This window comes from Theropithecus gelada, chromosome 1 (assembly GCF_003255815.1).
Source record: "Theropithecus gelada isolate Dixy chromosome 1, Tgel_1.0, whole genome shotgun sequence".
NCBI lineage: Eukaryota > Metazoa > Chordata > Mammalia > Primates > Cercopithecidae > Theropithecus > Theropithecus gelada.
Genome location: NC_037668.1, coordinates 136,257,117 through 136,282,823, shown reverse-complemented (window position 1 = coordinate 136,282,823; position 25,707 = coordinate 136,257,117). Strand labels below are relative to the sequence as shown.

At 37.8% G+C, this 25,707-nt stretch overlaps 1 protein-coding gene across 2 annotated transcripts in view; it reads left to right on the top strand.

Annotated features, from left to right (window-relative positions):
* Positions 1-25,707, top strand: part of LOC112606919 (calcium-binding mitochondrial carrier protein SCaMC-1) — a 56,076-nt gene that overhangs the window by 18,477 nt on the left and 11,892 nt on the right. For both annotated transcript variants that reach the window (XM_025357881.1, XM_025357891.1), the window contains exons 3-7: positions 1,161-1,248; positions 14,506-14,617; positions 16,928-17,086; positions 19,421-19,573; positions 23,119-23,226. In XM_025357881.1, the coding sequence (XP_025213666.1) occupies positions 1,161-1,248; positions 14,506-14,617; positions 16,928-17,086; positions 19,421-19,573; positions 23,119-23,226 (620 nt within the window). The remainder of the gene's footprint in view (positions 1-1,160; positions 1,249-14,505; positions 14,618-16,927; positions 17,087-19,420; positions 19,574-23,118; positions 23,227-25,707) is intronic.

The following is a 25,707-nucleotide window of genomic DNA, read 5'->3' as shown; positions in this document are numbered from 1 at the left end:
AGTCTATCCTTTCACCACTAACAGTAATTTTTGTCTTCCTCTTTTTCTGGAGAAGTCAGCTGCTTATGCTGCTTCAGCACCAGACCCTCTCTTTGTTTTGTTTCATTCTTTTTCATGTACAGTAGTCTTAGGATTCTCTTGAGCCTGTGAATTGCTGGAAGGAAATATAGCACTGCTTACATTTATTGCTTCTATTTTATTTTCTATATTCTCTTCCTGTCTTCTGATTGTTCTCCTTCTGTCTACAAACATGCTCTAATTTCCCTAGTATTAAAAATTTTCTGTCTATTATTGTTCTTTTCTCCTTGTTCCCCTTATTTTTACTGCCAGATTTTTATTTTTATTTATTTATTTTTGAGACGGAGTCTCACTTTCTCACCAAGGCTGGAGTGCAATGGCGCAATCTCAGCTCACTGCAACCTCTGCCTCCCGGCTTCAAGCAATTTTCCTCTCTTAGCCTCCCGAGTAGGTGGGATTATAGGTACCTGCCACCATGCCTGGCTAATTTTTGTATTTTTAGTAGAGATGGGGTTTCACCATGTTGGCCACACTAGTCTCAAACTGCTGACCTTAGGTGATCCACCCACCTCAGCCTCCCAAAGTGCTGGGATTACAGGTGTGGGCCACCATGCCTGGCCTTTTACTGCCAGATTTTTAAAAGAATAGTCTGTGCTTTAGCTCTATTTCCTCATTTACTACTTCTCTTTAACTCAGCCATATATGATGTTTTGCATAGTAAATGTCTAGTAATTTATTAAAAATGTAGAAATAGATACTTTTTAAATGACTAGATCCTACTTTAATTGAATTTGTCTTAGAGTTAGAATATCTTGATTTGGATCTTAGTTCTGCTACTTCTTAATTACATTACTTGGTAAGGCCACTTGAGAAGTTGGTCTCTTTGGGGGAATATTATTTATCTATAAGGCTGTTATAATTACTGAATTTTTAAAAAATGTGTGTTTATTTGTTTAATGTATTTGTTACATTTTTAGTATTGATGTTGGGATAGGCATTTAAGCAAATCTATAACTCACCTAATGCATAATTTTGCCTTAATCAGTTTAAAGCTTTCTCTTAAATGAGAGATTTGAAATTCATGATTTCTGTGGCTCTTGTCAGTTTCGAGTTTTATTTTTGCCCTTTTTATTTTTTTAAAGGAAAAATTGAGGCTTCAGAAATTGTCCAGTCTCTCCAGACACTGGGTCTGACTATTTCTGAACAACAAGCAGAGTTGATTCTTCAAAGGTAAGCTCTTCATGTTGGTCAACAATTGACTTTCACTTTAATATCCTGCATTAGAACTCTGTGTTTGTAAGTGTGGCTTTAAAACACCTCCCTAGTCTTCATTATGTATGTCCAAGATCTCTTTGTCTTTTTTCCTCCGATTTATGTAACTTTTTTTTTTTTTTTGAGATGGAGTCTCACTCTGTTGCCCAGCTGGAGTGCAATGGTGTGATCTCAGCTCACTGCAACCTCCACCTCCCAGGTTCAAGTAATTTTCCTGCCTCAGCCTCCCAGTGGTTGGGACTACAGGCACGTGCCACCACGCCTGGCTATTTTTTTTTTATTTTTAGTAGAGGCGGTTTCACCATATTGGCCAGGCTCATCTTGAACTCCTGACATCAGGTGATCCACCTGCCTTGGACTCCCAAAGTGCTGGGATTACAGGAGTGAGCCACTGCGCCCAGCCGGCAGCTTTACTGAGTTGTAATTCACATACCATAAATTCACTTTTCTAAAGTATACAATTAAGTGATTTAAAACATTTATTCATTTTTAAATTGACAATTATATGTGTTTATCATGTACAACATGATGTTTTGAAGTATATATACATTGTGGAGTGACTAAGTCTAGCTAATTAACATGATACATCTCATATTTAATGATTTCTGTGGTGAGAACACTTTACATCCATTCTCTTAGTATTTTTCAAGAATATAATATATTATTATTAATTATAGTCTTCATGTTGTACAGTGGAGCTCTTGAGCTTATTCCTCGTGTCAAGCTGAAATTGTGGGTCCTTTAACACAAACCATACCCCACTCCCAAAGTATTCTGCTCTCTGCTTCTATGAGATTAACTTTTTCTGATTCCACATGAGTGAGATCATGCAGTATTTGTCTTTACCTGGCTTATTTCATTCATGTTGTTACAAATAACAGGATTTCCTTCTTTTTTTATAGCTGAACAGTTTTCTCTTGTGTATGTGTAGCACATTTTCTCTGTTCATGCATTGGTGGACACTTAGGTTGATTCCATATCTTGGCTATTATGAATAGTGCTATAATGAACATGGGAATGCACATGGCTCTTTGATATATTGATTTCATTTTATATATGTATATATATGTATACACACACACATACATATAGTGGTGGGATTGTAGGATCATATGGTAGTTCTGTATTTAACTTTTAAAGGAACTCCATACTGCTTTTCATAATGGCTATATTAATTTACCTCCTCACCAACAGGGTGCAAAAATTCCCTTTTCTCTACATACTTGCCAACACTTGTTATCTTTTGTCTCTTTGGTAATCATCATTCTAAGTGTAGTATGAGGTGATATCTCATTGTGGTTTTTATTTGCATTTTTATGGTCATTAGTGATATTGAGCTTTTTTTTTTTCTTGTACATTTTGGACATTTGTATGTCTTTGAAAGATGTCTATTGGGGTTTTTTGGTTGTTTATTTGAGGTTTTTTGTTTTTATGTAGGCATTTACTGCCATAAACTTTGCTCTTAAAACTGCTTTTGCTGTGTTCCATGGGTTTTGGTAGGCTGTGTTTCCATTTTTTTTTCATCTCAGGAAATTTTTGAATTTTGCTTTCAGTTTCTTCATTGACCCACTGATCATTCAGGAGCATGTTGTTCAATTTCCATGTATTTGTGAATTTGCTGAAGCACCTCTGTTACTGATTTCTAATTTTTTATTATTGTGGTCAGAAAAGAAACTTGATATGATTTCCTTCTGCTTAAATTTGTTAAGACTTGTTTAGTGGCCTAACATGTGATATCTCCTGGTGCGCCCTGGTGCATGTTCCATATGCAGTTGAGAAGAATGTGTATTCTCTTGCCATTAGGTGAAATGTTTTATGTCTGATCTGTCCATTTGTTCTAGAGTATAGTTTAAATCTGATGTTTCTTACTGATTTTCTGTTGAGATGATTTGTCCATTGCTGAAGGTAGTGTGTTGAAGTCCCCTAGTATTGCTGTATTGCAGTCTATCTTTGTTGTTGTTGTTGTTGTTGTTGTTTTTGAGACGGAGTCTCCTCTGTTGCCAGGCTGGAGTGCAGTGGCGGGGTCTCGGCTCACTGCAGCCTCCGCCTCCCAGTTCAAGTGATTCTCCTGCCTCAGCCTCCTGAGTAGCTGGGGCTACAGGCACCTGCCACCACTCCCAGCTAATTTTTGTATTTTTAATAAAAACAGGGTTTCACCATGTTGGTCAGGATGGTCTTGATCTCTTGACTTCATGATCCACCCGCCTTGGCCTCCCAAAGTGCTGGGATTACAGACATGAGCCACCACGCCTGGCCAATGTTTGGTATTTATCTTTAGGTGTACTGATGTTGGGTTCATATATATTTACAAAAAACAATAGCTACGTAATTTATTAAGGGATATGCAATGTAAAATATATAAATTGTGACATTGAAAATTCAAAATGGGAGAACTGGAGTAAAAGTGCCTTCATATAACTTATTGTTATATCCTCTTATTGAATTGACCCTTGTATCATTATATAGGATCTTTGTTTCTTCTTTATACTTTCTGACTTAAAGTTTGTTTAATATGATATAAGTATACTCCTGGTCTCTTTTGGTTTCTGTTTCCATGGAATATCTTTTTCCATTCCTTCACCATCAGTCTGTGTGTGTATTTACAGATGAAATGAGTCTGTCATGGGCAGCATACAGTTGGATCTAGTTTTATTTATCCACTCAGACACTATGTTTTTTGATTGGCTAATTTAATCCATTCATGTTCAAGGTAATTATTGATAAGTAAGGACTTTGTACTGCCATTTTGCTTATTGTTTCATGGTTCTTTTGTAGATCCTTTATTCTTTTCTTCCTCTCTTGCTGTCTTTTTTTTGTGGTGAAGTGATTTTCTCTAGTGGTATGTTTTGATTTCTTGCTTTTTAGTTTTTATGTGTCTCCTATTGGTTTTTGATTTGTGGTTACCAAAAAACATCTTAAGAGTTATAATAGTTTATTTTAACTTGACAACTTCATTTTTATTGCAAAAACCCTCCAAAACAAACAAACAAAAAAAATCTACACTTTTACTTAATCCCTTGACATTTTGAATTTTTGATGTCACAGTTTACATTTTTTCATATTGTGTATCCCTTAACAAATTATTTTAGCTATTATTACTTTTAATAGTTTTCTCTTTTATCTTTCCTACTACAGATATAAGTGATTTGCATACCATCATTACAGTATTAGTGTATTTTTAATTTACCTGTGTACTTTCTTTTAGCAGTCAGTTTTATACTTTCAGATGTTTTCGTGTTACTCATTAGCATATTTTTCTTTCAGCTTGAGGAACTCCTTTTACATTTCTTATAAAATAGGTGTGGTCATGATTAACTCCCTCAGCTATTGTTTGTCTGGGAAAGTATCTCTCCTTCATTTCTGAAGGACACTTTGCTGGGTACATTACTTTTGGTTGGTATTTTTCTCCTTGAACACTTTGAATATATCATCCCTTTCTCTCCTGACTTGGTAGGTCTCTGCTGACAAGTCTGTTGCCAACCATATTGGGACTCTCTTATATGTTTTTTGCTTCTTATCTCTTGCTGTTTTCAGGATCCTCTCGTTTTTAATTTTTGATAGTTTTATTGTAATATGTCTTGAGGTAGTCTTGTTTGGACTGAATCTGATTAGAGACCCTTGACTTTTTCTGTATGTAGAGATTTACATCTTTCTTCAGGTTTGGAAAATTTTCTGTTACTGTTTCTTTAATTAAGCTTTTTACCCCCTTTATCTTCCTTTTCTCCTTCTTTAACTCCTGTGACTCAAAACTTTGCTCTTTTGATGCTGTTCCATAAATCTTGTAAGCTTTCTTCATTCATTTTCATTCTTTTTTCTCCTCTGTGTATTTTCAAATAACCTGTCTTTGAGTTCATAGTTTCTTTCTTCTTCTTGACTACTTCTGCAGTTGATGCTCCCATATTGCATTTTAATTTTGTTCATTGTATTTTTCAGCCCCATGATTTCTGTTTGGTGTTTTTCTTTTATTATTTCAATCTTTTTATTACCTTTCTAATTGTGGTCACTGATTATTTTCCTAATTTCATTGCATTGTTTCTTTGTGTTTTCTTGAAGTTTGCTGAGCTTTCTTAAAACAGTTATTTTGAATTCTTTGTAAGTTCATACATCTCTGTTTCTTTAGGGATGGTCACTGGTAATTTATTTTGTTTCTTAAGTGATGTCATTTGTTCCTGATTGTTGTTGATGGTTGTGGCCATGTGTTTATGTCTGTGCATTAGAAGAAGTAGGCGCTTATTTCAGTCTTTGCAGACTGGCTTTGTCTGAGAATGCCCTTCAACAGTTAGCCTGTCTAGAGATTCTTTAATATTTAATTAAATATCTTTAATATTTTGAAGAACTTTCAAACTGTTTCTAAAGTGTCTACACCATTTTATAATCTCAGCAGCAATGAATGAAGGTTTCAGTTTCTCCACAGCCATATCAATACTCATTACTGTCTGTCGTTTGATTTTTTGATTTTTATTTTTTGTGAGACAGGGTCTTGCTCTGTCATCCCATCATCCCATTTGGAGTGCAATGGCACAATCATGGCTCATTGCAGCCTCAACTTCCCTGGCTCAGTTGATCCTCTCACTTCCTGAGTACCTGGGACCACAGGCATGTACCACAATGCCTGGCTACTTTTTATATTTTTTTGTAGAGATGTGGTTTTGCCATGTTGCCTAGTGTATTAGTCCATTCTCATGCTGCTATAAAGAACTGCCTGAGACTGGGTAATTTATAAAGGAAAGAGGTTTAATTGACTCACACTTTTGCTTGACTGGGGAGCCCTCAGGAAACTTACAAGCATTGGTGGAAGGGGAAGCAAACACGTCCTTCTTCACATGATGGCGGGAAGAGCAGTGCCTAGCAAAGAGGGAAAAAAACCCTTATAAAATAATCAGATCTTGGCTGGGCGCGGTGGCTCAAGCCTGTAATCCCAGCACTTTGGGAGGCCGAGGCGGGCGGATCACAAGGTCAGGAGATCGAGACCACCCTGGCTAACACAGTGAAACCCCGTCTCTACTAAAAATACAAAAGATTAGCTGGGCGTGGTGGCGGGCACCTGTAGTCCCAGCTACTCAGGAGACTGAGGCAGGAGAATGGTGTGAACCCAGGAGGCGGAGGTTGCAGTGAGCCGAGATCGTGCCACTGCACTCCAGCCTGGGCGATAGAGCCAGACTTTGTCTCAAAAAATAAAATAAAATAAAATAATCAGATCTCATGAGAACTTACTCACTATCATGAGAACATCAGAATGAGGGTAACCTCCCCCATGACTCAATTACCTCCCACTGGGTCCCTCCCATGACATATGGGGATTATTGGAACTATAATTCAAGATGAGACTTGGGTGAGGGCACAGCCAAACCATATCATTTTGCCCCAGTCCCTCCCAAATCTCATGTTCTCACATTACAAAACACAATCATGCCTCCCTACAGTCCCCCAGTATCTTAACTCATTCCAGCATTAACCTAAAAGTCCAAGGCCTCATTGGAGACAAGGCAGGTCCCTTCTGCCTATGAGCCCGTAAAATCAAAAGCAAGGTAGTTATTATACACAATGGGGGTACAGGCATTGATTAAATACACTTGTTCCAAATGGGAAAAATTGGCCAAAATGAAGGGGCTACAGGCCCCAAGTAAGTCCAAAATCTAGTGGGGTAGTCAAATCTTAAATCTCCAAAATGATCTCCTTTGACTCCATGTCACACATCCAGCTCATGCTAATGCAAGAAGTGGGCTCCCATGGCCTTCAGCATCTCTACTCCTGTGGCTTTGCAGGGTACAGACCCCCTTCTGGCTCTCTTCACAGGCTGGCATTGAGTGTCTGTGGCTTTTCCAGGTGAATGGTGCAGACTGTCGGTGGATCTACCATTCTGGGTTCTGGAGGATGGTGGCCCTCTTTTCACAGCTCCACTAGGCTGTGCTCCAGTGGGGACTCTGTGTGAAAGCTCCAACCCCACATTTCCCTTCTGCACTGTCCTAGCAGAGGTTCTCCTTGAGGGCTCCACCCCTGCGCAAACTTCTGTCTGGACATCCAGGCATTGCCATACATCCTCTGAAATCTAGGCAGAGGATCTCAAACCTTAGTTCTTCTGTGTACCTGCAGACTCAACACCTTGTAGAAGCTGCCAAGGCTTGGAGCTTGCAGCTTCTGAAGCCATTACCTGAGCTGTACGTTGGCTTCTTTTAGCCACGGCTGGGATGCAGGGCACCAAGTCCTGAGATTGCACAAATCAGCAAGGCCCTGGGCCTGGCCCATGAAACCATTTTTTCCTCCTGGGCCTCTGGGCCTATGATGGGAGGGCCTTCCCTAAAGACCTCTGAAGTGCCCTGGAGGCATTTTCCCCATTGTCTTAGTGATTAACATTTCACTCTTTGTTACTTATACAGATTTCTGCAGCTGGCTTGAATTTTTTCCTCAGAAAATAGATTTTTATTTTCTGTCACATCATCAGGGTGCAAATTTGCCAAAATTTTATCCTCTGCTCCCTGTTGAATGCCTTGCCACTTAGAAATTTCTTCTGCCTGATACCCCAAATCATCTCTGTTAGGTTCAAAGTTCCACAGATCTCTAGAGCAGGGGCAAAAAGCCACCAGTCTCTTTGCTAAAGCATAACAAGAGTCACCTTTGCTCCAGTTCCCAACAAGTTCCTCATCTCCCTCTGAGATCACCTCAGCTTGGACTTCATTGCCCATATTACTATCAGCATTTTGGTCAAAGCAATTCAACAAGTCTCTGGGAAGTTGCAAACTTTCCAACATCTTTCTGCCTTCTGAGCCCTCCAAATCTCTAAGAAGTTCCAAACTTTCCCAGTCTTCTTCTGAACCCTCCTAACTGTTCCAACCTCTGCCTGTTACCCAGTTCCAAAGTCACTTCCACATTTTTGGGTACCCTTTTAGCAGCACCCCACTCCTGCTACCAATTTACTGTATTAGTCCATTCTCATGCTGCTATAAAGAACTGCCTGAGAATGGGTAATTTATAAAGGAAAGACGTTTAATTGACTCACAGTTTCGCATGGCTGGGGAGGCCTCAGGTAACTTACAGTCATAGCAGAAGGAGAAGCAAACATGTCCTTCTCATGGTGGCAGGAAGAAGAAGTGCTGAGCAAAGAGGGAAAAGCCCCTATAAAACCGTCATCTCTCATGAGAACTCACTCACTATCACGAGAACAGCAGCATGGGGTTAACCACTCCCCATAATTCAATTACCTCCCACCAGCTCTCTCCCACAACACATGGAAATTATGGGAACTACAATTCAAGTTGAGATTTGGGTGGGGACATAGCCAAACCATATCATCTAGGCTGGTATTGAAATCCTGGGCTCAAGCAATCCACCCACCTTGGCCTACCAAAGTGCTGGGATTACAGGCATGAGCCACCATATCTGAACTGTCTTTTGATTTCTTTCGATTTTAACAATCCATTGGTTCCGCTTCTCTAGATAACCCTGACTAATATATAATTGGTATGAAGTGATATCTCATTGTGGCTTTGATTTATATTTCTTTCATGGCTAGTGACTTTTTTTGTACTTTTGGGATATTATTATTATTATTATTATTACTAGTGTTTGTACTTCTTCAGTAAAAATGTTAAAAACACTTTTTAAAGGCAGAATGTGACCAGAGTTTCCTATAGTTATATAACCATCATGGACCTTCCCTCAAGTGCTTAGCCATTAGTGTTACTCATGTCACTCCAAATGTCAGCTTGTTTTCTTCCATTTCACTGTCCCTTTGTGTCCCAAACCTGAATTCATGGGAAAAACATCTAAATAGTGCTTAATATGGTTTGGGTATTTGTCCCCTCCAAATCTCATGTTGAAATGTGACCTTCAGTGGTGGAAGTAGGGATAATTTGGTCACGAGAGTGGATTCTTCATTAATGGCTTGGTGATAAGTGAACTGTATTAGTTCATGAGGGCTGCTTGTTTATAAGAGCCTGACACCTCATTTCTCTTGTCCTTCTCTCACCATCTGACACACTTGCTCACCTTTTTCCTTCAGTCATGAGTAAAAGCTTCCTGAGGTCTCACCAGAAACTGAGCAGATGTTGGTGCCATGCTTGTACAGTCTGTAGAACTGTGAGCCACATAAGCCTCATTTCTTTATAACTTCCTGAGTCTCAGGTGTTCGTTTAAAATAACGCAAAACAGATTAACAGTGCTGATTGAAACAGCTGTGACTGGGTCATCACAGTGTGAGAGAGGAGTCACTGGGTTGAAATATAGCTTCCTACTTACACCTGTTCAGTAGAAGCTATAGATATGAAGTAGCTAAAGCAGGCATTCCCTCTGAAACGGGTTTCACATACATCATAATTATCTTCTGCTCTCATTTTTCTTTTAGGCTTTCATCTCCATCTCATTTCCCATTTCCTCTCATTTTCATATCTTTAGGTTTCTTTCTCCACAATTATTCAGAACCTTGGAACCCTTCACTCCAGTTATTCTTTGTCTGTTCAACTTGTTTCTCAGCTTCATGGCTCTTATGGTTTGTAATCATTGACTTATTTGTGTATCTCAGTGGTTGGGAGTACAGTTTGGAATTAAAATGCCTGGGTTGAAACTCTTAATTGTACTCTACTTACTAGCCTTGTGACTATAACAAAATCCTTAACCTCTCTTTGTCTGTAAAATGGAGAGTATAGTAAATTCATGGGCTTGTTTTAAGGATTAAATGAGTTAACATGGGAAGTACTTACAACAATGCCTGGCAAATGCTCAATGAATATTGGGTATTGCTTGCTTTTGTTTAGTGCTTGTTGTTCCCACTGAGGGCACAGACCATGTGTATCTGGTTAACAGTTCTATGTCTACTATATTACAATAATGGACTCTCAGAAAATACTGAAGAATATGTTAAAGAATGAGTAGAATTATGCTACTGAAAAGGGTGAGTTGAAGGTAGGTAGGGGAAAGGGCACATACAGTCCTGGAAGCAGCATATATGGGGAATGGGTCACACAATGTTTCTTGGTACTCTCTAGACCATAGTGGGCCACCTCTTAGCTAGTGGTCTATGGATTATTTCAGTAGTTTGTTGGAAACAGCCATGGATGTGATAATAATGACCCATTTGTGAGTTTTAAGAAAAAGGACAACTACAATACTAGATAATAGTGTGTAAGTTAAGAGGGGAGGGGATGATTTATTTTAAACTGTTCTAAAATAGTTACCTTATTTAGGATGGTGGGGTCAAACATTAAGTTTAGACTTTGTTATATGTATGTGGTAAAATTTCAAAGTAAATGATTGACACTATAGTAGTTGAGTATATAACTTCAAAACCAGGGAGGAAAGAAATGGAATAAGAAAATAAATACAAAAACATAAGATTCAAACAATCCAATGAAGGGGAGAGAGGAGAGGGAAAAACATAGAAAGAAAGAGATAATTAGAAAGCAATAGGTAAGATGTGAGAAATAAATTCAAGCGCAGTAAAACTCCACTAAAATGTGCCCTGCAATAATGTTGGGGCATGATTTCCCTTCATTTCCATTCTCAAATGGGGCAGGCTAAATAAAGTTCTTACCCTGTTTCCATGGGGGTTTGAGGTGGGTGACTAGTAAGTTAGAAGATAATCACCTTTTGATCAGTTAGAACTTTCTCAGTTTAGTCTTCAATTAATAAAAATTAATGTACATTTTGTCAGAAGGTAGAGATTGTAAGATGAAAGAACAAGCAAAATAAAGTCCTACTAACCAAAAAAAAGCTGGGGTAGCTATGTTAATATCAGCTATGGGATAGCTATGTTAATATCAACTAATTTAATATTAATTATTATTAATAATCTATTCATAATAGATTATATAGTAAAAACATTAGTAAAAATAGAATGTCACCACATTTTAAAATTCAGTATAAGGATATAAAATTTTTAAGCTGGTTGATAAAATTCTGGGGATAAATTGGCAAATCCATCACAGTGGTGAGAGATTTTAACACAGTTCTTCCTGTATTTGGTAGGTCAAGCAGAGAAAAACTTTAGTGAAGACAAAACATTTTAAATACATAAACTTGATTTAATGGGCATGTAATAGGACCTTGCATCAAAAAATTAGAAAAAATATTTTTTCTTAGGTGCATATGGAACATGTATAAAAATTGATTTCACAATAGGCGGTAAAGCCAGGTTCAACACATTTCAGAGAACTGGTATCATAAGAACTACTTTCTCTGACCACTGTGCATTAAAGTAGAAGTCAATTACAGACATAAATTATAAAAAATGCCAATATTTTAAAATGCGATATACACTTCTCAACTTATGGGTCAAAGGAAATCATAAGTGGAAATTCAAGGACACATTGACTTGAAAACATTAAAACTTATGGAATATTTCTAAGATGGCACTTGTAGGAATTTTATAGTCTGAAGCTTTTATTAGAAAATAATTAAGTCTGAAAATTAATGTGCTAAGTTAGGGGAGAGAAACTGGAATAATCTCAAAGAAGTTAGGAGGAAGGAGGTAATAAAGAATATGTAGCAAAGATGCAGTAACAGGATCAACAAAGCCAGAAGCTGTTTGTTGGAAAAGGCAAGCCTCTGGAAAGATTGATGAAGAAAAAAGAGAAATGAGATGTAAGTAAATCATGTTCAGTTACAAAGAGACACATAAGAACTTTTAAAAAACTGATAAAATATTATGAATTATTAATGCCAATAAATTTGAAAACAGACAAAGTAGATGAATTTCTAGAAAAATAGAACTTACTGGGACTGAATCAAGAAGAAATAGCTGATAGTACCTAAGCAATTGAAGAGATTGGGTCAGTAATTTAAAATGTTCTCATAAACAAAACGTTAGCCCCAGATGGTTCTTGCAAATGATTAAAGAACAGATGTACAAACATTTCCAGAGTGTAGAAGTACACTATCTTATCCTTTCTAGATTGTTATAACTATAACACCACAAGCAGACAGTCTATGAAACAGGGAAAGTATAGGCCAAGATATCTATGACTTATATGTAAAATTTAAAGAAAATGTTAGCAAACTGAATCAGCTGTATTAAAAAATACACCACAATCAATGCATTTATAAGAGCAACTTAACGAAATTTATTAGAAGACATTAAAGAAGACTCAGTATAGAAAAGATGTACCTTCTCTCCAAATTGGTAATAGAGATTCAGTGCCATTGAAAAAAACCCACCTGGTTTTTTTTGAGGAACTTGTCAAGCTGAGTCTCAAATTTATATCAAAGAGCAAAGGCCTAAGAATATCCAGGACATCCATGAAGAACTGTAAGAAGCCAGGGGCCTGCCCTATCAGATACCAAGTGTTGTTACTAAGCCATAACCAAGTCAGTGCTATTTCTACAGAAACAGACAAGTTAACAAATGGAACATAATAGAGAGCCCCAAAACAGACCCATCCATATTTTGGATTTGTCACATGAAAGAAGTAGCTTCGCAAAACTTTGCGAAAAGGAGAGTGTATGCAATAGATGATGCTCATGCTCATGCTCATGCAGACAAAAAGGAAATTGGGACACCTGCCTCTTACCGTACACAAACATCAACCTAAACGTGAAAGTTAAACTATAACAGCTTGAGGTGGTGGGGAAGAAACATCTTTATCTCAGTGTAGGGAAGAATTTATTTTAAAAAGAAGACACAAAAAGCCATACACAGAAATGAAAAGACTGTATTCAACTACATTAAAAAGATTAAATTCAGCTGCATTAAAATCAAGAGCATCTGTACTTGGACAGCGTAGAGTGGAAAGACAAAGAGAAGGTATTTGCCAACTTATAACTTGAAGGATTAGAATGAACGATATAAAGAACTACATAAATAAGAAAAAGATAGACAACCTGTTAGAAAAATGGACAAAGACATGAACAGCATATTTCACATGGAAGAAACAGCAGTAGCAAATGAACATGGTAAGAGATGCTCAACATCTTTAGTGATTTGAAGGGAAATGCAAGTTATACCCACAGCAAGACTATCTTATCTAAGAAGTTTGTCAATACACTAAATGTTCTGTGGTTTTAAGCTACAGAGTTTGTAATTCATTTATTTATTCAATAAATACTTGGTGGCAGGCACTGTTTTAGAAACCTTGGTTATAACTTTGAATGAAATTAAAAAAAAATCCTTGCCTTGTGCAGGCTGCTTATGTGTGGGAGGTTGGGTGGTGAGGTCAGGCAACAAACAATTACATTAAAATAGAAAATAGTGATATAAATAAAGCTATAAATATTGCAACCCAGAGTAATACTATAAACATAAGTAGTGACTAGGACTCTCATGCAGATATACCTCTGTGCTGGGACAAGTGAAAGTTTAAGTGTAATTTCCCATGTGCAGGTCAAAATAAAAAAATGACACTAGAAAACATAATAATGAGTATCTGAAAATTGCATTTTATTTGACTGCTATCCTTTTGCATCATTTTCATACTAATTATAGAATAAAATTTGTAGGGTGCACCAAAGCTTTTTTTTTTTTAAAAAAAAATCCATTAATTCAATAAATAAATGAGCACCTTCTTTGTGCCAGCCGCTGTAAGAGGTGGCCCAAAGAAGGGAATAAAACAGTCAAAATCCTGGCACAATTGGAATTTCTCTTAGGAGAAAACAGATACAAATGGCATTAATTACCAAGAAACTTGTAAAACAAGCCAAATATTAATGATAAATATTTAAGACTACAATATGTTAATTTTAAGATTGAAAATGAGGTGCCAGGATTTCTTAAGATGCAAAGGCACAGTCACTGAGAGTTTGATTTTTTACAATCACTGTTAATTTTTTAATTTTTCTAACTTGGAGGAAATTGATAACATGTTTTGAGTATATTTCAAAACTACATTCAAATGTTGCAATAGAACATTAAGAATTATCTTCATGATCCACTAAGTGCGTGAAAAAATGGATAGTGAATCTATTCATTACCATCTTTCAATATTTTATCTTTCAGTTTTTGTGTTTTGTAGCTCATTGGCAGAGTTTGACAGAGTGCTGAAAGTAGTCTTTGGTGAGCTGGCTGTAATGTTGGGACCCATTTTTATGTAGATAATTAAAACTATCTAACAGGACCATAAAATGCTTGCTGCCATTTCCAACAACCTATATTTGTGGATGGGGTTTTTTAATTTAAAAAGAATATTATGTTAGAAAAGAAACTGTCATTCTGTAAAGTGGCCAGTATTGTCAGTTTTATTTATCAATTTAGTTTTGTTCTTTGATCTTTTTTTTTTTTTTTAATTTCAGCATTGATGCTGATGGGACAATGACCGTGGACTGGAATGAATGGAGAGACTACTTCTTATTTAATCCTGTTACAGACATTGAGGAAATTATCCGTTTCTGGAAACATTCTACAGTAAGTATACTTTATGTATTTATACTTATTTGGAGCTATAAACCATAGGTACAGTTATCAACCAAGAACACTCTGTAACACTTATGGGCCAGAATACCCAAGTCCCAGTAGCTCCTTAACCTGTAGAGTTCTATTTATTCTATTAGGCATAGATTTATAGAGTTGTTTAAAAAAACAAAACAAAAACAAAACCCAAGACTGCATAAATGTCCATTCTGAAAACTTGGAAGAAATACCACCTTGATGAATAAGCTGTCCAGCTTTTACTGGCATTTATGTATTCTGCCATAGGGAAGTGTAAAAGTTGTAGCCTTTTCTTTTACTTTTTTTTTTTTTTTTTTTTTTTTTGAGAGGGAGTCTCCCTCTGTCGCCCAGGTTGGTGCAGTGGCTGGATCTCAGCTCACTGCAAGCTCCGCCTCCCGGGTTCACGCCATTCTCCTACCTCAGCCTCCCGAGTAGCTGGGATTACAGGCGCCGGCCACCTCGCCCGGCTAAGTTTTTGTATTTTTTAGTAGAGACGGGATTTCACCGTGTTAACCAGGATGGTCTCGATCTCCTGACCTCGTGATCCGCCCGCCTCGGCCTCCCAAAGTGCTGGGATTACAGGCGTATTGTCCAAATAATCTCAGCACCTCATGGTTGCTAAGGATCTGTGTCCTTGTTTGGTCAGATTGCTTAGATTTATCTCTGGCTTAAGGCACTTACAATATTCATTAAAGGCATTAAAGGTTACAGAATCTTTTTGCTTCATCTGCCTAGCATTTCATACCAGTTTGTTTTCCACAAAGCTTTCAAATTTTGATTGTTTCATTAATGTTCCGCATACTGATGTAAACCAAGTTCTATTATTATGCAATCTGCTCCTGAAACTATTGGGAACTCTCTGAAGGAGTTTTTTTTTTGTTTTTTTTGTTTTTTTTTTTTTTGAGACTTAGTCTCACTCTGCCGCCCAGGCTGGAGTGCAGTGGCGCCATCTCGGCTCACTTCAACCTCCGCCTCCCGGGTTCACGCCATTCTCCTGCCTCAGCCTCCCGAGTAGCTGGGACTACAGGCACCCGCCACCTCGCCTGGGTAATTTTTTGTATTTTTAGTACTGACGGGGTTTCAGCATGTTAGCCAGGATAGTCTCCATTTCCTGACCTCGTGATCCACCTGCCTCAGCCTCCCAAAGTGTTGGGATTACAGGCGGAGCCACCGGGCCCAGCCTTTTTCTTTTTTCTTAATGGGCTTGTCTTCTACGCACTTAAGATTTTACTAAATTAATATGCATTAAATGAAGTCAGGAGTTCACATTGCCACTAGTAACAATGCCTAAGCTTACATAAAGCATTATAAAATTGTTGGCGATTAGTGCCTTCTCAGCTATGAATATAAAATAATATACTAGTAGTTCAGTTGCCTAGATAAATTTTACACTATGTGAAGTTTTATTTACATAATTCTTACTGTATTTTTTAAGGTAGTTGATAACAGGTGAGACTACAATCATGTCTCCATTTTATTGATGGTAGAATGAAGGAAGAGAGGGTTACTACCATAGGATAATAGGATAGCTCCTTCCCCTGGCACTCTTGCTTGTAAAAATAATTTTATGCCAAAACAATTTAGATAATAGAATTGTAAAAATAATATTATAGAATTGTTTCTCTCAAGCTATGGTAATGTAGAATAGGTTGAAGGGGTGATGATTTGAAACAATACCTCTCCATTAGCTAAATTTTATATAGAATCTGTTGCATGTTTTAAATGACAAGTCAGATTTATAAAAATATTTTTATAAACAGTAGAAAATGAGTTTAGGGGTATTCACATACACAATTTTAATTTTTATTTACATATTTAAAACATCATGCTATAAAGTGTAATGTGGATATAAATTTGAGATAAAGGAAGTATTGTTTAAGCACTGATGAACTAATTTCTTAAAATATATCATCACCAATTGGTTTTCTAGCCTTATGAAAAGTGGTTGCAGTAAAAAAGATTGACTATATCTGATAAAATGCTGCCCTTTCATTCTAACCTAGACCTAGAGAAGAAAAGATACTGTGAATCTATGATGAAAGGAAGTTGTAACTGTTGGTTTTGTATATTTGTAATTACTGTTTATTTTCATTTCTTGTGAACTGATACTGTACATTGTTCGTTGTGAATAGAAGACATAATCTTTGTGCTCAAATTGGTTTAGTATAAATTCTAGGGAGTGAAGTTCATATTAACAGTAAAATAACATATGATTCTCTCTAAAACAGAAACGTCTTCTGGGATTATATATTTTTAACTAAGGGGATCTTTTTTTCATTTTAACAGGGAATTGACATAGGGGATAGCTTAACTATTCCAGATGAATTCACGGAAGATGAAAAAAAATCCGGACAATGGTGGAGGCAGCTTTTGGCAGGAGGCATTGCTGGTGCTGTCTCTCGAACAAGCACTGCCCCTTTGGACCGTCTGAAAATCATGATGCAGGTGAGCTTTATTATCGTGTGTCCAGGTTTGCCCTAAATATTCTAAAACAGTGAGAAATGTGGTGCTTTGAAAAAGAAGTTTTAAAATTTCTCAGTAATAATCTTTTATACCCTAAAAAATAAATCTATTTTGTTGCTGTTAACTCTGAAATCAGTCCATGTAAGTATGGCAGTGTACCAAACCTTAGATTGTTAGTACGTGTATGTAATGAACTTTTAATCTTTGGCATTCTATGACTATTCAAATGTTTAATTTAAATAATATCTCTAGCTATTCTTGTGGGTTCTCCTTATTTATAGTTTCCTTCCTTTTTATATACTTTATCAAAAGTAAAGTGTTTCTGAAATCTAGAATCTTAGACCAGCAATGTAATTTTAAAAATTATTCTGAAGCTGAGGTTAGCCTGGCTTTATAGACTGATTTTGTTATTTACTGGCAGTGTAGCATTGGGCTGGCCAGAGTGGAAAGAGGGAAAGGAAAATAATTAATATGTAGTTGCTTATTGTGGTAAGCCAGTTAATGCTTGCAGCAGCCCAGTGAAGTAGGTATTTTATCATTTTTCCAGGGGGAATCTGAGGCCCAGAGAATTAACTTTTCCTTTACCACAAATGAGAGGGGAAATGGAGTATCTTTGCCTCCAGTGCTCTTGGTTCTCATGCTGCATGAAACCTCTGAGGTCTCATTTTCCTTCATTCTGGGATGGGGATAAGAATATCTAACAAGAATGGTTGTGAGAATCAAACAATATCAGGTATGTGAAAATGTCCGGTACACTGGAATAACCTATTGGAACATAGTAGTAGTTTACAAAATATTTTTAAAACTTTGTTATACTTATGGTCAGCAGCTTTTATATTTGTCCATAGATTTCTGGACAAAAAGATTTCTGACAGTATTTTAAACTAGCATTCCTTCAGAATGTACCCAAATCCCAAAATGTATTTAGGGGCAAAGCTAATGCTTTAAAGGAAAAGGAGAGGGGATTGGTGTGTGTTTTTCTTTAGGAACAGTAGTTAAGTTGACTTTTAGAGAACTTGAATAAGCATTTATTTTTTCCTTTGTCCTATTTTATTGTGAAGTTTATTTATTTAAAATAAAATGGATTTCTCTGGAATTTAGTTTCTGCAAATGTGAGGAGTTTTCACAGTCAACCTTCAGGTTCGATACTTCTCTAGAAATACTCACATAACTCACTGAAAGCTTATTATCCCTGGTTATGGTTTATTACAGGGAAAAAATACAGATGAAAATCAGTCAAGTAAGGAAGCTCATAGGGCAGAGCTTCTGTTATCCTCTCCCTGTGGAATCTCCGTGTCTTACTTTCCTGGCACTGTTGTGTGACACTAGGCGCAGAATATTGCAGACCAACCAGGGAGGCTCACCTGAGCCTTTGGTGTGCAGAGTTCTTATTGGGCCCCATTTTCATACTGGCCATATGGCTGGCCTTCAGAATTTACCCGCTTCTGTGAGTGCGTGTGTGTGTGTGTGAGTGTGTGTGTGTGTCTGTTTAGTGGTATTCACCCCTTTTATGTGAGCTGAAACAATCAGAAGAATGTCTGATTTGTTTAATTATTTTTGGTGTATTGGATTTAATCAGTTTTTTCTGTAGGTGGTCATAAGGTATAGTATTTTTAAATGACTACCACATCTGTAGTATAAGCCAAGTAATTTATCAGTATTCACAGGATGGGTACATGTTGTAATGAATTTATTGCCTAGAGAGGCCTCAAATGCCAAAGAAGGTACAATTTTTATTTTTGGTTTCAGGCTGTATGCGTTCCAGTGTTTGTAACCCTGATATACACAATATCCAAACCATTTCAGACCCATTTACAGTTCATGTCTTACTACTTCTTGAGGACTACAGTAAGATACTACTCCCTGTCCTCAAGAATATAAACAGTATTACCTGCAGTATATATAATATAATATAATATAATATAATATAATTACCTGCAGTATACTTTTTTATTTCTCTTTAACTGAGCTTGTTCATGTTTCAAAGGGTGTTCCATTGCCTGATACATAATTTAGTTAATGTTATCTTATGAAGGTTGTTCATAATTTTAATGTTCTTCTTGTCTTCTCTCTCTGCTTTCTCACACCGAAGATACCAATTATTCTTAGTTTTAGAGTCAGAGACAGGCGTCTAAAATCATGGCAATACTCCCTCCATCATTATGTATAATTTATTTTTTCAACCTTTCTATATTTTATTTTCAAATATATCTTCTTGCAGTTAGAAACAGTATTGAAAAAGATTGTATGGTTGCTTTAGAAAAAGTAACAGTAATATGCCAGCAGCATTTTATATCATTCTGCTTTTATTTTTAGGTTCATGGTTCAAAATCAGACAAAATGAACATATTTGGTGGCTTTCGACAGATGGTAAAAGAGGGAGGAATCCGCTCCCTTTGGAGGGGAAATGGTACAAACGTCATCAAAATTGCTCCTGAGACAGCTGTTAAGTTCTGGGCATATGAACAGGTAATTTTTATCACCTATGGAATTTATTAACAAAGAGGAGTTAGTAAACGGATTCAATAAAGGTTAATGTATAATGCTTTTGGGATTCTTGTTTTAATACACAATAATCTTTCGCGTATACTCCATAAGAAGTATCACTTATAGATTAGACTAAATAAAATCAGAGATTTATCATGACCAAGTTACGGGATTCTTAATTCATCATATTATTTATAAAGAAAGTTTGTTTTTCTAAGTAGTTCTTAAAGGAAGGGTAGAATTTTAGTTTATTCATTCTGAATTCTGAGCAGAAGCAGCACACTAACGTAAGTTTTATGAAAGTGTCACAATCTAACCTGTGGAAGGAAAACTTACAAGTTGAAGTCCTTTGTGTAATTTGACATTGCTGTAAAACTGAGCTGAGTTTGGAGTGACAGCTCCATGAAGGCAGGGGCATGGCTTCTTCCCCATGTACTCCAGCACCTAGACAGAGCTTGGCATGTGATAAGTGCCAAGTGAGTGTTGAAAGAATGAATGACTGAACAAAGGCATTTACCTCTGAATCACTTCTCTGTTGACTTTTGTTAACTTGGATTTTTTGAGCTATTGCTTCAGCCTAACTCAATGTAAAGGGGAAATACCGAGGTAAGTTTTAGAGTTTGGGTTCTCTTTATGGTCGTTGGCAGAACTGTCTAGTTGAGAAGCCACAGATTACTTTTTCCATTATTTATTCCATCGTTGTTTATCAAGGACTGTAAGGGCCTTGAAATTCAACTCCCCACCCCCGTAGTTTTTGTATTATTCCATGTAGATTTTAGATTATTCTGGAGAGTGTTTTGTTCTTGAGCAACAGAATACTCTTGAGAAGATTATGGTATCCTTTTTCTTTGCCTGGGAAATAGAGAAGCAAAAAAAAAAAAAAAAAAAAAATTTAAAGAGAATCTAGTCTCCAGGATTTTAATGAGAACGTATCCTTGGGAAGGTTATTTTCCTTATGTGAAGGTTTAAAGATTCAAATCATGATTATTAAGGGCTAATGTTTGAGATACCCTTAGGTTATTCTGACTTCATACTTGGATTTTATGATAGGAAAGCCAGAGCCTAAAATAAACAAATACTCAATGCAGTTATTTTAGTATGCAAGAAGTTTAGTATTTTTGAAAGTCCATGGGTATTACAAACAAATATGCATATTTTACTTTATGTCATTTGTCAAATTCTTACCTTGGTACCACCAGCAGGCATCCTCTGCTTCTGTCCACCCAAGCTCCTTCCTAAGACCTCTTTATAGTATTGTGATTTCTGCACACTAACTTTCTTAGACATCAAGAGAAAGCTGTCTACACAGTGTGGTGTAGTGTTCTTATGGGCTCTGGGCCTATGGTGCCGCTGTCTCCTGTCCTGCTGAAGGTCCATTCGTCCCTCGGGGCTCTCTAAAAGCCACCTTCCTATGAGAAGCATGTCCTAAGCATCTCAACCAAAATCAGTTCCTCCCCTGTCTAGCCTCCCTCGAATGCTGAATTGCAGAATATCCCATTTTTCATTGGATGATGGAAAACCCATTGTTTTCTCCGTGGGTTCTAAATTACTTCAGGGTAAATAGGCTGTATATATTCTCAAATTTCCCAGAGTATGTAACTAGCTCACTTTTAGATTCAGATAGGTTTTGTTCATTGAATAGCTAGTACTTTAGGAAACTAAGAAAAAGATCTTTTCAACCTGGTGTGTAGCTCTGTCAAACACATCATCAGTTTGGGGTAAAGCTGTGTTCTCTGTGGGTTGTCATTACGATAGTAGTGTAATTGTGTCGTTGACAAGGTGGTAGTGTGGGATAGTGTTCTCATGGTTTCAGCTGCCATCTCTGTACTGACTGCATTCCACTCCAATATCTTTCTCTTTATCTCAACACCGTAGATCTACCTGTGTACTGTGTGTTTCAGCATCTCTGCTTGCATGGCCTAGGAGTGCCTCACACTCAACATATCCACCATGCACGTCATCTTTCTGCTACTCCCTGTCTCCTGACCCTGCTTCAGCAACACATACACACCCTTCCTCTTTCTATATGTCATATGGTGGGGAATGTCCTTTAGTACCTTACTCAGGAGTTAGTTCCTCCGGGAATGCTTCTGTTTTAATTTCCTTTTGTTATTTCACACTGAATTCTGATGTTCTCTGCACTTATCTTCTTGGTGAGACTGTGAGCTTCCTTAGGCAGTAGCTACTTGTATTCCTAGCACCTTGCCCAGTGCCAGGAAACTTTTATTAAGTGAATGAAAAGACAGAACTGCCGGACTGGAATTTGAGCTCAATTTGCCTCAATCTCAAGCCATTAAGATGAAGGGAAGCTGGGCATGGTGGCTCACGCCTCTAATCCCAGCACTTTGAGAGGTAGTTTGCTTGAGCCCAGGAGTTCAAGACCAGCCTGGGCAACATGGCAAAACCCCATTTCTACAAAAAATATAAAAATTAGTTGGGCTTGGGGTGTGTGCCTGTACTCTGGAGGCTGAGGTGGGAGGATCACTTGAGTTCGAGAGGCTGAGGTTGCAGTGAGCTGAGATCACACCATTGCAGTCTAGCCTGAGTTCCAGCCCAGGTCTGCCTGACTCTCAATCACATGATATTAATATCCTGACCAGTCACTATTTTGGCTGTATTGGGGTCATATTTCCACCCTTGGTCCAGTTAGCTATGTTGGGTCCCTTTAGTACTGATAGCCAGGGAGATGCTGGGCTTGATAGGTTAGTATAATTCTATGTATTACCTGCAAAAACTGTTTTTATAAATTGTTGTGTTAATATTTGTTTGTCACCTATTTATTCGTTTTATTTGCACTGGTGGAAATAAACTCATCTTTTAAAAACTGTGGGGAAACTATCCAAACACTGTGAAAACTTGATTAACCTTGTATTTTCTGTACGTCTGGGGAAGAATGCTGTTATGCTGTTTCAGCAAAGGAGCAACTTGGTCCAACCTGGGAGACATCTGTATTCTGTAGAAATCTGACTTGAAAACCACTGTCCAGTAACTGCGTGTAGTAGCATTTAGGCCTTACTCTTCTGCTACGTATTATTAATGTAGTGTATACATTTCGAGACACAGCATCACATTTGTCAATTTATTGATTTCTAGGAGCTGATTTGTATTCTAGGATTGTCTAGTTGGCTTGGGCTGCCATAAAATACCACAGAGTGTGTGGAATCAACAGAGGAAATTCGTTTCTCACAGTTTCGGAGGCTAGAATGCCTAAGATCAAGGGCCAAACCAGTTTGATTTCTAGTGAGGTTCTCTTTCCAGCTTATAGACAGCTGGTGTGTGCTCACATGGTCTTTTCTTGGTGCACATGTGAGGGGAGAGAGAGAGAGTGAGCCCTCTGGTGTCTGCTCTTATAAGAACACTGATCCTTTCATGAGGGCTCCATCCTCATGACCTCATAACCCTAATCCAGAAGCCTCATCTCCTAATACCATCACATGGGAGGTTAGGGCTTCAACATATGAGTTTGGTGGGGGCACAGCTCAGTCCACGGCAGGTAGTAATGTGCATTTTAAAACTTATTTATACAGTACAAGAAGTTACTTACTGAAGAAGGACAAAAAATCGGAACATTTGAGAGATTTATTTCTGGTTCCATGGCTGGAGCAACTGCACAGACTTTTATATATCCAATGGAGGTGAGTACCATTGTGAAGTCTGACTGTGTGATGGTGTTTGTGTTGGTTGTCTATTGCTCTCTAACAAGTTATCCCAAAATCAACAGTTTAAAACAAGTATTTATCATTGCAGAGTTCGTATGGGTCAGGAATCTGGGAGCAGCTTAGCTGGGTGCCTCTGGCTCAGGGATTTTCACAGCCCATAGTCAAGATGGTAGTCAGTGCTGCAGTCACCTCGAGACTCGGCTGGGGGTGGATTCCAAGCTCATTCATATGGTTGCAGCCAGGCCTCACTGGCTATGGGCTGGAAACATCAGTTCCTTACCACATGAGCCTTTCTGTAGACTGCCTGAGTATCCTCAAAACACAGTAGCTGGCTTCCCTATAGTCAGTGATCCAACAGAAAGAGAGAGAGAGAGAGTGCCCAAGACGAAAGCTGATATCTTTTGCCTTTTCTGCTGTATTCTGTTGATCATACAGACCAACCCTGGTAGAGTGTGGGAGGGGATGCTATAATGATGTGAATACCAGGAGACAAATATCATTGGGGGTCACATTAGAGGCTGGCTGCCACTGTGTTGGTGAGAAATATAATTCTCACTCCTGTCCAAAGAGTCTCTGTGTGATAAATTTAGTAATGGAATCTCAGGATTTGATTATATGGTGGTATCCTAATTAGACATCCTTTCATTATTACATAGGTTGGCAAAACACAGACCTACGGGCTGTTTTGTACAGCCCTTGAGCTAAGAATGTTTTTTTACATTTTTAAAAAGTGGGCAACACAGGATGAAGCGAGAAAGATCTAAAATCGACATGCTAAAATCACAATTAAAAGAACTAGAGAAGCAAGAGCAAACAAATTCAAAAGATAGCAGAAGACAAGAAATAACTAAGATCAGAGCAGAACTGAAGGAGATAGAGACACAAAAAACCCTTCAAGAAATCAATTAATCCAGGAGCTGGTTTTATGAAAAGATTAACAAAATAGATAGACCACTAGCCAAAATAATAAAGAAGAAAAGAGAGGGGAATCAAATGAACACAATAAAAATGATAAAGGGGATATCACCACTGATCCCAATACAAACTAACGTCAGAGAATACTATAAACACCTCTATGCAAATAAACTAGAAAATCTAGAAGAAATGGATAAATTCCTGGACACGTACACCCTCCCAAGACTAAACCAGAAAGAAACAGAATCCCTGCATAGAACAGTAACATGTTCTGAAATTGAGGCAGTAATTAATAGCCTACCAACCAAAAAGAGCCCAGGACCAGACACATTCACAGCCGAATTCTACCAGAGGTACAAAGAGGAGCTGATACCATTCCTTCTGAAATTATTCCAAACAATAGAAAAAGAGGGACTCCTCCCTAACTCATTTTATGAGGGCAGCATCATTCTGATACCAAAACCTGGCAGAGACACAACCAAAGAAGAAATTTTCACCAGGCGCGGTGGCTCACGCCTGTAATCCCAGCACTTTGGGAGGCCGAGGCGGGCAGATCACGAGGTCAGGAGATCGAGACCATCCTGGCTAACACGGTGAAACCCCGTCTCTACTAAAAATACAAAAAATTAGCTGGGCGTGGTGGTGTGTGCCTGTAGTCCCAGCTACTCGGAGGCTGAGGCAGGAGAATGGCATGAACCTAGGAGGCGGAGCTTGCAGTGAGCCGAGATGGTGCCACTGCACTCCAGCCTAGGCAACAAAGCAAGACTCCGTCTCAAAAAAAAAAAAAAAAAAAAAGAAATTTTCAGGCCAATATCCCTGATGAACATCAATGTGAAAATCCTCAATAAAATACCAGCAAACTGAATTCAGCAGCACATCAAAAAGCTTATTCACCACTATCAAGTCAACTCCATTCCTGGGATGCAAGGATGGTTCAACATGCAAATCAATATAACTGAATTCATCAATAAACAGAACCAGTGACAAAAACCACATGATTATCTCAATAGATGCAGAAAAGGCCTTCAATAAAATTCAACACCTCTTAATGCTAAAAACTCTCAATAAACTAGATGTTGATGGAATGTATAACAAAATAATGAGAGCTATTTATGACAAACCCACAGCCAATATCATACTGAATGGGCAAAAGCTGGAAGCATTCCCTCTGAAAACTGGCACAAGACAAGGATGCCCTCTCTCACTACTCCTATTCAACATAGTATTGGAAGTTCTGGCCAGGGCAATCAGGCAGGAGAAAGAAATAGAAGGTATTCAAATAGGAAGAGAGAAAGTCAAATTGTCTGTCTTTGCAGATGACATAATTGTATATTTAGAAAACCTCCTCACTTGCAGTGAGCTGAGATCCGGCCACTGCACTCCAGCCTGGGCAACAGAGCGAGACTCCGTCTCAAAAAAAAAAAAAAAAAAAAAAAAAGAAAAGAAAAAGAAAAGAAAGAAAACCTCCTCATCTCAGCCCCAAATCTCCTTAAGCTGATAAGCAACTTCAAGCAAAGTCTCAGGGTACAGAATCAATGTGAA